The sequence below is a fragment of the Panthera onca genome, chromosome B4, assembly GCF_046562875.1.
Source record: "Panthera onca isolate mPanOnc1 chromosome B4, mPanOnc1 haplotype 2, whole genome shotgun sequence".
Lineage (NCBI taxonomy): Eukaryota > Metazoa > Chordata > Mammalia > Carnivora > Felidae > Panthera > Panthera onca.
In genome coordinates, this window is record NC_138345.1 from 140,942,325 (window position 1) to 140,954,583 (window position 12,259).

At 42.9% G+C, this 12,259-nt stretch overlaps 1 protein-coding gene across 4 annotated transcripts in view; it reads left to right on the plus strand.

Annotated features, from left to right (window-relative positions):
- Window positions 1-72: 72 nt before the first annotated feature.
- MOV10L1 (Mov10 like RNA helicase 1) overlaps window positions 73-12,259 on the plus strand; it is a 72,632-nt gene continuing 60,445 nt past the window's right edge. For 2 of the 4 annotated variants that reach the window (XM_078449265.2, XM_078449266.2), the window contains exons 1-3: window positions 75-243; window positions 1,731-1,915; window positions 11,974-12,136. In XM_078449265.2, the coding sequence (XP_078305391.2) occupies window positions 144-243; window positions 1,731-1,915; window positions 11,974-12,136 (448 nt within the window). In that variant the 5' untranslated portion in view covers window positions 75-143. Of the gene's footprint in view, window positions 244-1,730; window positions 1,916-11,973; window positions 12,137-12,259 lie in introns of all 4 variants that reach the window. The other 2 variants (XM_078449267.2, XM_081796284.1) reach the window with 2 other exon arrangements.

Here is a 12,259-nt window from a genome sequence, read left to right on the forward strand (position 1 = left end):
GAGAGCCCATTGGTCGAAGTCTCAAAGCGGGGGGGGGGGGGGGGGTGAGAGAGCGGGTGCGCAGGCGCAGGCGCGACAAGTCCATTGGTCCTGGGCAGCGGACCGCTTGCCCGCGTGAGGACACCTACAGAGGTGGCAGGGCCATGCTGCGCCTCGCGGCCAAGCTGGTGGCGTTCTTCTGGAGGAGGGCCGACGGCTCCGAGGGGGAGGAGGCCGGGCAGCCGGGGCCCGAGCTCGCGGAAGGTGCGTGGGGGTAGGGCCCGGGGCTCTACCCGGGTGCCCCGGGGTGTTGCTCGAGCCGCCGGAGCCTGAGGCCAAACAGAATGCAGGGCTGTTCGGAAGTGGGAGGAGGGGGACGGGAGCCGGAGGTCGTGAGGTCGTGGTCCCGGGGTCCCTGATGGAGTTTCCGGCCGCGAGCCGCTGTGCATCGTGAGCGCGCTCTGAGAGATGCTGCCGCCTATCATTCGCTCTTTGAGGTCAAAGCGAAGGTGTGGCCGTAGCTGAGCAAGGCCTCGTGTGGACTAGGATTTAGGGCGTTGGTCTTCCTTTGGGTTTGCGCCGCCTCCGGGTCCTTCTTGTTTCCGCTTTGAAGTGTTAAGCGCGGCGGGCTTTCTCCTTTCTGTCGTCGCTGCCACTTGCGGTTGCGTGTTTGGAAAGCTCTGCAAAGGGCAGCCCGAGCTGTCCCAGGTTGTCCTTTCGCAGTTCCGCCTGAGCTGTCGCAGTTGTCCTTTCGCAGTCCTGTGTTGCCCTGCCTTTCCTCTCGAGAAGGCCTTTGAGGCTCTCTTGGTCCGGTCTGGACTGTGTTGGGACTCTGGTGCCTGGTGACCTTGAGCTGACTGGACCCAGGGTGCTGATTGTGCAGTCGCTCTCTTTGTCCTCTGAAGACGTGACGTGCTCCTGAGAAGGGCCCGAAGCCGCAGCCCGCGCGTTAGGAGTTGAGGGCAGCGCGCTGCGAGCCGTATGTACGCAGACCTGCTGACGCCCGCATCGCCGTCTATAACCTGGAGCCAGTCCCTTCAATCAGCCCGGGGCCTGCCGGTTAAATCCGGGCTGGGAACCTCGACTGGAGCTCCCGCGCCGGGCTTGCTGGCGGTGGTGGGGAGGCGCGCCGCGTGCACGGGCGCGTGCCCTGTCTCTGGGCCAGACTTCACCCCAAGCCCGGAATCTCCTGGAGCACCTCGTTTGGGGAGGGGACACAGAATCTGCTGACGCCCTTGCCGGCGGGAGTGGAGAGGCGGGAGGGTGGTAACCCCAGCACGGGGCGATGGCTCTCCAGATGCCAGCGTAGGACAGTGGTGCTTTATAACCTGGGCCGGCCGCTCAGAAATCTGTGCACTGGACCGCTCGCCGCCGCCACCCAGACAGCTGTCTTGGGTGGAGACTGTAACTGCCTCCACTTTACAATTGGGAAGAGGCCCAGCACGGTTAACGGGGAAGGACCTAGCCCAGAGATAAAGTGGCAGCAGGAGAGCTGGGATTCAAACCCCGGTGGCGTGGCTCTCGAGTCTGAGCTCCCCGCACTGAGTCTGCTGCCTGTGACACCCCTCAGAGGAACCTGGGCAGTCTGCCTCGAAAACCCTGCTTTCTGAAGCCTACCCCTCCCCGCCCCCCGCAGAGGGTTCCAAACTTCCTGGATGCGCCTGTCCTCCACCTTTCTCTGGTGGGGCTTAGTTCTAGGGTGGGCTTGCTTTACTCATGGGCCTTGTAACGTCTTTGTTTATGCATCTCAGGTGACGCCAAGCTGAAAACCGTCCAGGGTGTCGTGACAAGGTACTGCGGCGATTATGGCATGATTGATGATTTGATCTACTTCTCCAGTGAGGCTGTGACTAGCAAAGTGCTTCTGAATGTTGGACAGGAAGTTATTGCACTTGTGCAAGAAGATAAAGTGTCGAGTGGACTGAAAGCAATTAGGGTAAGGCCTGAGTTGTTTGTGAAGTCTCTCTTCACCATGGGGCTTTATGTTTCCATCCTTTTTTTTTTTTTTTTCAATTAAAAAAATTTTTCATGTTTATTTATTTTTGAGACAGAGACAGAGCGCAAGGGGGGAGGGGCAGAGAGAGGGAGACAGATTCCGAAGCAGGCTTCAGCTCTGAGCTTCCACACAGAGCCTGACACAGGGCTCTAACCCGCGAACAATCATGACCTGAGCCAAAGTCAGATGCTTAATCAACTGAGCCACCCAGGTGCCCATCCATCCTTCTGTTTAGTTAACCTCTTACAACGTGGGAGAGACAAGGAGTGGAATGTACCTTCTTGGGGCTGCTTTTGTTTTTATAATGATTTCTGCCTTAAAAAACCAATGGTGGTCATCATATGTTATTCAGACTACAGAAATTTGTAATTTAGGAAGTAAAGCTCGTTGGTAATTTTATGCTGTGGAAAAGAACACTTAACATTTCTATTTCTTTTTTTAATGCTTATTTATTTTGAGAGAGCGTGCACGCGCATGCACAAGTGAGGGAGGGGCAGAAAGAAAGAGAGAATGAATCCCAGGTGGGCTCTGCACCATTATTAGTGCAGAGCCAGATTCAGGGCTCAATCCCACAAACCGTGAGATCGTGACCTGAGCCGAAGTCAGATGCCCAACCGACTGAGCCACCCAGGCGCCCCAGCAACATGAGTATTTCTTATAGTCTTTTAAAAATTTGTTAAAAATGTTAATCATTAGGGTGCCTGGCTGGCTCGGTCAGTGGAGAGTGCAACTCTTTTTGTTGTTGTTGTTGTTGTTACTTTCTATAATTTACATATTTTTTATAATGTACATCCAAGTTAGCACGTGATTTCAGGAGTAGATTCCTTAAGCCCCTTACCTATTTAGCCCACCCCCCCACAACCCCTCCAGCAACCTCTGTTTGTTCTCTGTATTTGAGTCTCTTATGTTTTGTTTTTATATTTTTGCTTCCCTTCCCTTATGTTCATCTGTTTTGTATCTTAAAGTCTTCATACGAGTGAAGTCACATGATATTTGTCTTCCTCTGACTAATTTCGCTTAGTATAATATCCTCTGGTTCCATCCTTGTAGTTACAAATGGCAAGATTTCGTTCTTTTTTATTGCCAATACTCCATTGTATATATATACCACATCTTCTTTATCCATTCACCCATCAATGGACATTTGGGCTCTTTCCACACTTTGGCTATTGTCGATAGTGGTGCTATAAACATTGGGGTGCATCTGCCCCTTCAAAACAGCATCTCTGGATCCCTTTGGTAAATACCTAGTAGTGTAATTGCTGGGTCATAGGGTAGTTCTATTTTTAATTTTTTGAGAACCTCCATGCTGTTTTCCAGAGTGGCTGCACCAGTTTGAATTCCCACCAGCAGCGCAAAAGAGATCTCTTTCTCCACATCCTCCCGGACATCTGTTGTTGCCTGAGTTGTTCATGTTAGCCATTCTGAGGTGTGAGGTGGTATCTCATTGTGGTTTTGATTTGTATTTCCCTGATGATGAGTGATGTTGAGCATTTTTTTCATGAGTCGGTTGGCCATCTGGATGTCTTTGGAGAAGTGTCTATGTCTTTTGCCCATTTCATCACTGGATTAGTTGTTTTTTGGGTGTTGGGTTTGATAAGTTCTTTATAGATTTTGGATACTAACCCTTTATCTGATATGTCATTTGCACACATCTTCTCCCATTCCAGTGGTTGCCTTTTAGTTTTGCTGATTGTTTCCTTCTCTGTGCAGAAGCTTTTATTTTGATGAGGTCCCAATAGTTCATTTTTGCTTTGGTTTCCTTTGCCTCTGGAGACGTGTTGAGTAAGAAGTTGCTGCGGTCAACATCAAAGAGGTTTTTGCCCGCTTTCTCCTTGAGGATTTTGATGGCTTTCTGTCTTACATTGAGGTCTTTCATCCATTTTGAGTTTATTTTTGTGTCTGGTGTAAGAAAGTGGTCCAGGTTTATTTTTCTGCCTGCCACTGTCCTGTTTTCCCAGCACTATTTGCTGAAGAGACTGTCTTTATTTCATTGGATATTCTTTCCTGCTTTGTCAAAGATTAGGTGGTCACATGTTTCTGGGTCCATTTCTGGGTTCTCTATTCTGTTCCATTGATCTGAGTATCTGTTTTTGTGCCAGTACCATACTGTCTTGATGATTACAGCTTTGTAGTATAGCTTGAAGTCTGGGATTGTGATGCCTCCTGCTTTGGTTTTCTTTTTCAAGATTGCTTTGGCTAATTGGGGTCTTTTGTGGTTCCATACAAATTTAGGATTGTTTGTTCTAGTTCTGTGAGGAATGTGTTATTTTGATATGTAGATTGTTTTGGGTAGTATTGACATTTTAACTATATTTGTTCTTCCTATGCAGGAGCTTGGAATATTTTTCCATTTTTTGTGTCTTTTTCAATTTCTTTCATAAGTTTTCTATAGTTTTCAGTGTGTAGATTTTTCACTTCTTTGGTTGGATTTATTCTTAGGTATTTTATGGGTTTTAGTACAATTATAAATGGGATCAGTTCCTTGATTTGTCTTTCTATTGCTTCATTATTGGTGTATAGGAATGCAACTGATTTTTTGTGCATTGATTTTATATTTTGTGACTTTGATGAATTCGTTGATTACTTCTAGCAGTTTATTGGTGGAATTTTTTGGGTTTTCCATATAGAGTATTATGTCATCTGTGAAGAGTGAAAGTCTGACCCCCTCCTGGCCAATTTGGATGCCTTTTATTTCTTTGTGTTGTCTGATTGCTGAGGCTAAGGCTTCCAATACTATGTTGAATAACAGTGGCGAGAGTAGACATCCCTGTCTTGTTCCTGACCTTAGGGGGAAAGCTCTCAGTTTTTCTCCATTGAGGATATTAGCGGTGGGTCTTTCATATATGGCTTTTATGATCTTGAGGTATGATCCTTCTGTTCTTACTTTCTTGAGGGTTTTTACCAAGAAAGGATGCTGTATTTTGTCGAATGCTTTCTCTGCATCTGTTGAGAGTATCATGTGGTTCTTGTCCTTTCTTTTATTGATGTGATGAACCAGCCCTGCATCCCAGGTATAAATCCCACTTGATCCTAGTGAATAATTTTTTTAATGTATTATTTGATCCAGTTGGCTAGTATTTTGTTGAGGATTTTTGCATCCATGGTCATCAGGGAAATTGGTCTATGGTTCTCCTTTTTTAGGTATCCTTTTAGGGAATCAAGGTAATGCTGGCTTCATAGAAAGAGTTTGAAAGTTTTCCTTCCGTTTCTGTTTCTTGCAACAGCTTCAAGAGAATAGGTGTTAACTCTTCTTTAAATGTTTGGTAGAATTCCCCTGGAAAGGCATCTGGCCCTGGACCCTTGTTTTTTGGGACATTTTTTATTACTAATTCAATTTCTTTACTGGTTGTGGGTCTGTTCAAATTTTCTATTTCTTCCTGTTTCAGTGGTTTATATGTTTCTAGGAATTTGTCCATTTCTTCCAGATTGCCTATTTTGTTGGCATAAAATTCTTCGTAATATTCTCTTACTTTGTATTTCTGCCATGTTGATGTGATCTCTCCTCTTTCGTTCTTGATTTTATTTATTTGGGTCCTTTTCCTTTCTGATCAAACTGGCTAGTGGTTTATCAATTTTGTTGATTCTTTCAAAGAACCAGCTTCTGGTTTTGTTGATCTGTTCTACTGGTTTTGTTTTGTTTTGTTTTGTTGTTGTTTTGGGTTTTTTTTTGGTTTAGATAGCATTGATTTCTGCTCTGACCTTTATTATTTCCTGTCTTCTGCTGGTTTGGGGTTTTATTTGCTGTTCTTTTTCCAGCTCTTTTTTTTTTAATGTGTTTTTTATTTTTTATTTATTTTTGGAGGAGAGAGAGAGACACAGAGCATGAGCAGAGGAGTAGCAGAGAGAGAGGGAGACACAGAGTCCGAAGCAGGCTCCAGGCTCTAAGCTGTCAGCACAGAGCCTGATGTGGGGCTCGAACTCACTAACTGTGAGATCATGACCTGAGCCAAAGTTGGACGCTTAACCGGCTGAGCTACCCAGGCACCCCTTTTTCCAGCTCTTTAAGACTTAAGGTTAGGTTGTGTATCTGACCTACCTTCCTTCCTTAGGAAGGCCTGGATTGCTATATACTTCCCTCATATGACCACCTTTGCTGCATCCTGGAGGTTTGGGGCTGTGGTGTTATCGTTTTCATTGGTTTCTATGTACTTTTTAATTTCCTCTTTAACTTTTTGGTTAGCCCATTCATTCTTTAGCAGGATGGTCTTTGGTCTCCAAGTATTTATCTTTCTACATTTTTTCTTGTGGTTGATTTTGAGTTTCATAGCATTGTGGTCTGAAAATATGCATGGTATGATTTTGATCTTTTTGTACTTGTTGAGGGCTGATTTGTGTCCCAGTATGTGATCTATTTTGGAGAACGTTCCATGTGCACTGGAGAAGAATGTGTATTCTGCTGCTTTAGGATGAAATGTTCTAAATATATCTGTTAAGTCCATCTGGTCAGTGTATCATTTAAAGTCATTGTTTCATTGTTGATTTTCTGTTTAGATGATCTATACATTGCAGTAAGTGGGGTGTTGAAGTCCCTGAGAGTGCAACTCTTGATCTCAGAGTTGTGGGTTTGAAAATGTCCTACATTGGGTGTAGAGATTACTTAAAAATAAAATTTTTTTAAAAAAAGAATCATTGGACCCCTTTTTCTAAATACAAGAGAACAAATCTACACCTGTATTTATTTACTTTCCAGTTATTTTAAATTCTCAAGGGGTACAGCATCCCATGGATTCTGTGCCCAGTGGCTTTACAGGAAGGTTGCTTCAGAATTTGGCAAGAACCATGCCGCTGATTCCATGAGCATGAGCATAACTTTTCACCAGATTACTCTATCTGGTTTTGTTTGATTTGCCACCAGGAGTCACTGTATTGTTCTTTGCCTTGTACATGTAAGCATATCTCTTGCCTAAGTAGAAATCAGTTTCATCTGGAGCATGAACACCTTCACTTTTAAGAAGAGCTTTTTAAGAAGTGCTCTCTCTGGTTCCAGAGACCAAGCTGCAGCCAGCAAAAATGACTTTGGACCACAGCTTTCCAGACGTATTTGTCACTTTCAGAGTCCTGTTCCCAGCAGACCTGCACAGGCTCCACGATGGTGGAAAGAGTAGTCCCTTTGTTATCCAGTTAGCAAATATAAGTGGATTCTTTTGTTCATTTTTTTCCATTTAAAAATGGTATTTTTGTGCTATAATGTTTAGAAGTGGAATTGTTAAGTCAAAGGATATACACACCCAACATTTCAGTGGTTATCAGATTATCGTCCAGTAATATACAAATTAATTTATACTCACAGGAGCAGAATGAGAGACTGCTTGTTATTCAGAGTTGTCAAGGATGTGTATATTATCAGTCTCTGAAATCTTTGCCACTCTAATAATAAGTGAAAAGTGACCTCATAAATTTAACTTGAATTTAAGCCTTAAAGCAGATTAATTTTTTACATTTTTCCCATGAGTTATTTTTATGTTCTTTATCCCTTTTTTGTTGGGTTCAGCTTTTTTAAATTAAAGTTTCTATATGGGGAAATTAGAGTTTTCTTTTTGGTAAGAGTTTTATTGAGATGTAATTAATATTGTACAGTTCACCCATTTAAAGTGTACAATTCGGTGTTTTAATAGATTCAGAGAGTTTTGCAACTGTTGCCACAATCTGCCATAAGCTTTTAAAACAGGAACTTTTTCTCTGGGCAGAATTTTCTGCATAGCTTCTTTTTCAGGCATGATCTCACCTCATCAGCCTGTCCAGTCTTCATTTCTCCCACTCCCCATCCTTGGCTTGCTGTACCTTTAGCAGAGACACTACTAGGATTCAAGTGTCATTTTCATTTTTATTTAATTTTTTAAACTTTAATTCCCATCACCAATTTCACCTATCCCCCCCCCCCACCTCCCACCTGGTAACCATCAGTTTTTTTGGTATAGTTATGAGTCTTCTATTTTGGTTTGTCTCTCCTTTTTTCCCCCTTAGCTCATTTGTTTTGTGTTTTAAATTCTGCATATGAGTGAAATCATATTGTATGTCTTTTCCTAGGTGACTTCTTTTATTTACCGTTATGCCGTATCTTTACCCATGTTGTTGCGAATGACAAGATTTCATTTTTTAATGGCTGAGTAAATTTTCGCTGTATATATTTACTACATCTTTACGTGTTCATCGGTTGGTGGACACTTGAGCTCCTTCCATGTTTTGGCTCTTGTAGCTAATGCTGCTATAAAGCTGGGGGATGCGTGTATCCCTTTAAATTAGGGTATTTGTGTTTTGGGGGTAAATACCCAGTAGTGTGATTCCTGGATCATAGGGTAATTCTGTTTTTAACTTTTCGAGGAACCTTCACGCTGTCTTCTACGGTGGCTGCACCAGTTTCCATTCCGACCAACAATGCAACAAGGGTTCCCATTTCTCCACAGCCTCGCCAACACCTTTTGTTTCTTGTGCTGTTGATTTTAGCCATTCTGGTAGGTGTGAGGTGGTATCTCATGGTTTTGATTTGTATTTCCCTGACGATGAGTGATGTTGAGCATCTTTTCAAGTGTCTGTTGGCCATCCGGATGTCTTCTCTGGGGAAATGTCTTTTCTTGGTTTCTGTTCTTAGCTCATCAGTAGATTCCTGATTCACTTGAACAATATGCTTACCCCTTTGCTTGATTTACCAATGTTAGGTAGTATTGACTGATTTCATGAAGGATGTGCAATTTCTTTGCATATTTTTATGTAGGTTTTATTGTGGCAAAATATACATACATTTACCATTTTAATCATCTTTAGGTGTACAGTCCAGTGACATTAAGAACATTCATGTTGTGCACCCATTACCACTATTTTCACACCTTTTTCATCATCCCTAAAACAAGAATTTGCTATTCTACTTCCTGTCTCTGAATTTGACACTTCTAGTATCTAAGTGGAAGCATGTGATTGTTGCCCCTTTGTGTTTGCATTATCAAACTTTGCATAATATTTTCAAGGTTTATCCATGTAACATGTATCAGAATTTCATTACTTTTGATGGTTGGATAATATTCCATTGTGTGTATAGACTACACTTTGTACAGTCGTCTGTTGTATTTTAATTTTATGATATTTATTTTTGAGAGAGACAGAGCATGAGCAGGGGAGGGGCAGAGAGAGAGGGAGACACAGAATCGGAAGCAGGCTCCAGGCTCTGAGCTGTCAGCACAGAGCCCGAAGCGGGGCTCGAACTCCCAGACCGTGAGATCATGACCTGAGCCGAAGTCGGACGCCTAACTGACTGAGCCACCCAGGCGCCCCTGTACACCCACCTGTTGACGAACACTTGGGATGTTTCTACCTTTTGGTTATTCTGAATAGTGCTGCTGTGAACAGGTGTCTTAGAGTCCTTGTTCTCTTTTGGGTATATACCTTGGAGTGGAATTGCAGAGTCATATGGTAATTTTGTGTTTAGCTTTTTGAGGAAACTAAACTGTCCGTAGTAGAGACACCATTTTATATTCCCCCCAGTAATGCACAGGGATTACAGTTACTTTACATTCTTTTGACAGTAGCCATCCTAGTGGATACAAAGTGGTATCTTATTGTGGTTTTGACTTACCTTTCCCTAATAATCATTGATGTTGAACATCTTTTCATATGCTTATTGGCCATTTATCTGTCATCTTTCGAGAAATGTTTATTTAAGTCCTTTAACCATATTTTAATTGTCTTGTTTATTTTCTTGTTCAGTTAGAGAAGTTCTTTACAGGGGTTCCTGGGTGGTTCAGTCAGTTAAGCGTCCGACTTTGGTTCAGGTCCTGATCTCACGATTCGTGAGTTCAAGCCCCGCATCAGGGTCTGTGCTGACAGCTCAGAGCCTGAAGCCTGTTTCAGATTCTGTGTCTCCCTCTCTCTCTGCCCCTCCTCTGCTCACGCACACGTGCTCTCTCTCTCTCTCTTTCAAATACAAAAGCAAAAAAACTAAAAAAAAAAAAAAAAAAGAATTTACATATTCTGGATGTTAATCTCTTAACAGATAAGTGATTTACAAAATATTTTTCATATTCTGTGGGTTAGTTTTCCAGTATTTCTTGATAGTATCCTTCAGTACACCGAGGTTTTAAATTTTGGTGAAATCCAATTTATCCTTTTTTTAATTGCCTTTGCTTTTTTTTTCTTAATGTTTATTTATTTTTGAGAGAGAGAGAGAGAGACAGAGTGTGAGGGGGGAAGGGCAGAGAGAGAGGGAGACACAGAATCTGAAGCAGGCTCCAGGCTCTGAGCTGTCAGCATAAGGGCCCAACGTGGGGCTCGAACTCACAAATTGAGATCATGACCTGAACCGAAGTCAGACACTTAACCAGCTGAGCCACTCAGGTGCCCCTGGTCAACTTTATTTCTAAGTGTTTTACTCTTTTTGATGGTATTGTAAATGGAATTGTTTTCTCTTTTTTAAGTTTATTTTGAGAGAGAGAGAGCACACGTGCATGGGGGAGGGGTGAAGAGAGAGGTGGGGAAAGAGAGAATCCCAAGCAGGCTCTGTGCTGCCAGTGCAGAGCCTGACACGGGGCTTGAACTCAAAACCATGATATCATGACCTGAGCCAAAGTTGGACACTTAACTGACTGAGCCACCCAGGTGCCCCATGGAATTGTTTTCTTAATTTCCTTTTTTGGAATGATCGTTGCAAATGCATACAGATACAACTGATTTTTGTAGCCCTTTATCTGATATGCCATTTGCAAATATCTTTTCTCATTCCATCAGTTGCCTTTTAGTTTTTTTGACTGTTTCCCTTGCAGTGCAGAAGCTTTTTATCTTGATGAGGTCCCAATAGTTCATTTTTGCTTTTAATTCCCTTGCCTTTGGAGAGGTGTTGAGTAAGAAATTGCTGCACTGAGGTCAAAGAGGTTTTTTCCTGCTTTCTCCTCTAGGGTTTTGATGGTTTCCTGTCTCACATTCAGGTCTTTCATCCATTTGGAGTTTATTTTTGTGAATGATGTAAGAAAGAGGTCTAGTTTCATCCTTTTGCATGCTGCTGTCCAGTTCTCCCACCATTTGCCAAAGAGACTGTCTTTTTTCCATTGGGTACTCTTTCCTGCTTTGTCAAAGATTAGTTGGCCATACATTTGTGGGTCCAGTTCTGGGGTCCCTGTTCTATTCCATTGGTCTATGTGTCTGTTTTTGTGCCAATACCATGCTGTCTTGATGATCACAGCTTTGTAGTAGAGGCTAAGGTCTGGGATTGTGATGCCTCCTGCTTTGGTTTTCTTCTTCAAAATTACTTTGGCTGTTCGGGGTCTTTTGTGGTTCCATACAACTTTTAGGATGGTTTGTTCTAGCTTTGAGAAGAATGCTGGTGCAATTTTGATTGGGATTGCATTGAATGTGTAGATTGCTTTGGGTTGCACTGGTATACGCCAATAATGAAGCAACAGAAAGAAATAAAGAAACTGATCCCATTCCCAATTGCACCAAGAATCATAAAATACCTAGGAATAAACCTAACCAAAGATGTAAAAGATCTGTACGCTGGAAACTATAGAAAGCTTATGAAGGAAATGGAAGAAGATACAAAGAAATGGAAAAACATTCCGTGCTCATGGATTGGAAGACGAAATATCGTTCAACACTTTTTTTAAACAGAGGTAGCAAAATCCTTGCCTAGTTCCTTATCCTAGGGAGAAAGCTTTTAGTCTTACCATCATTGAGTGTGATGCTAGTTGTGGGTTTTTCACACATGGGCTTTATTATGTTGAGGAAGTCTTACGTTCCTGGTTTGAGTGTTCTCTCGTGAGAGGATTTTGTTTTGTCAAATGCCTACCCAGTGTGAGGTGTATTATATCGACTGGTATGTTGAACTGTCTTTGCATTCTGAATAAACCCGCCTTGATTGTGGTGTGTGACCCTTTTAAAACACTGCCATATTTGGTTTGCTGGTATTTGATGGAGCATTTTTAATATTTATGTCCTAAGAGATACTGGCCTGCAGTTTGCTTTTCTCGTGGTCCTCTTATGGTTTGAATAGTGGTTCGCTTGTCTTACAGGTGGAAGCTGTCTCCGATAAATGGGAAGATGACGGCAAAAACCACAGCAGAGGGCTGTCAGACTCCAGCCCCCGAGTGCTGATTGGCTGTGTGACGTCGCTGATGGAAGGGGCTGGCTACATCAGTCAGACCACGTACTTCTCTCTGGAGAGTGTTTGTGAAGGTACGTCAGATGGGTTTCTACTTAAATTCAAGATTAGGTTTTGTGGGGGTTTTTTTAATTTTATGACTGAGATTTGAGATGGCTGTACATATTGAAAGGGTCAAATTTGAGCATGCTTTGTTT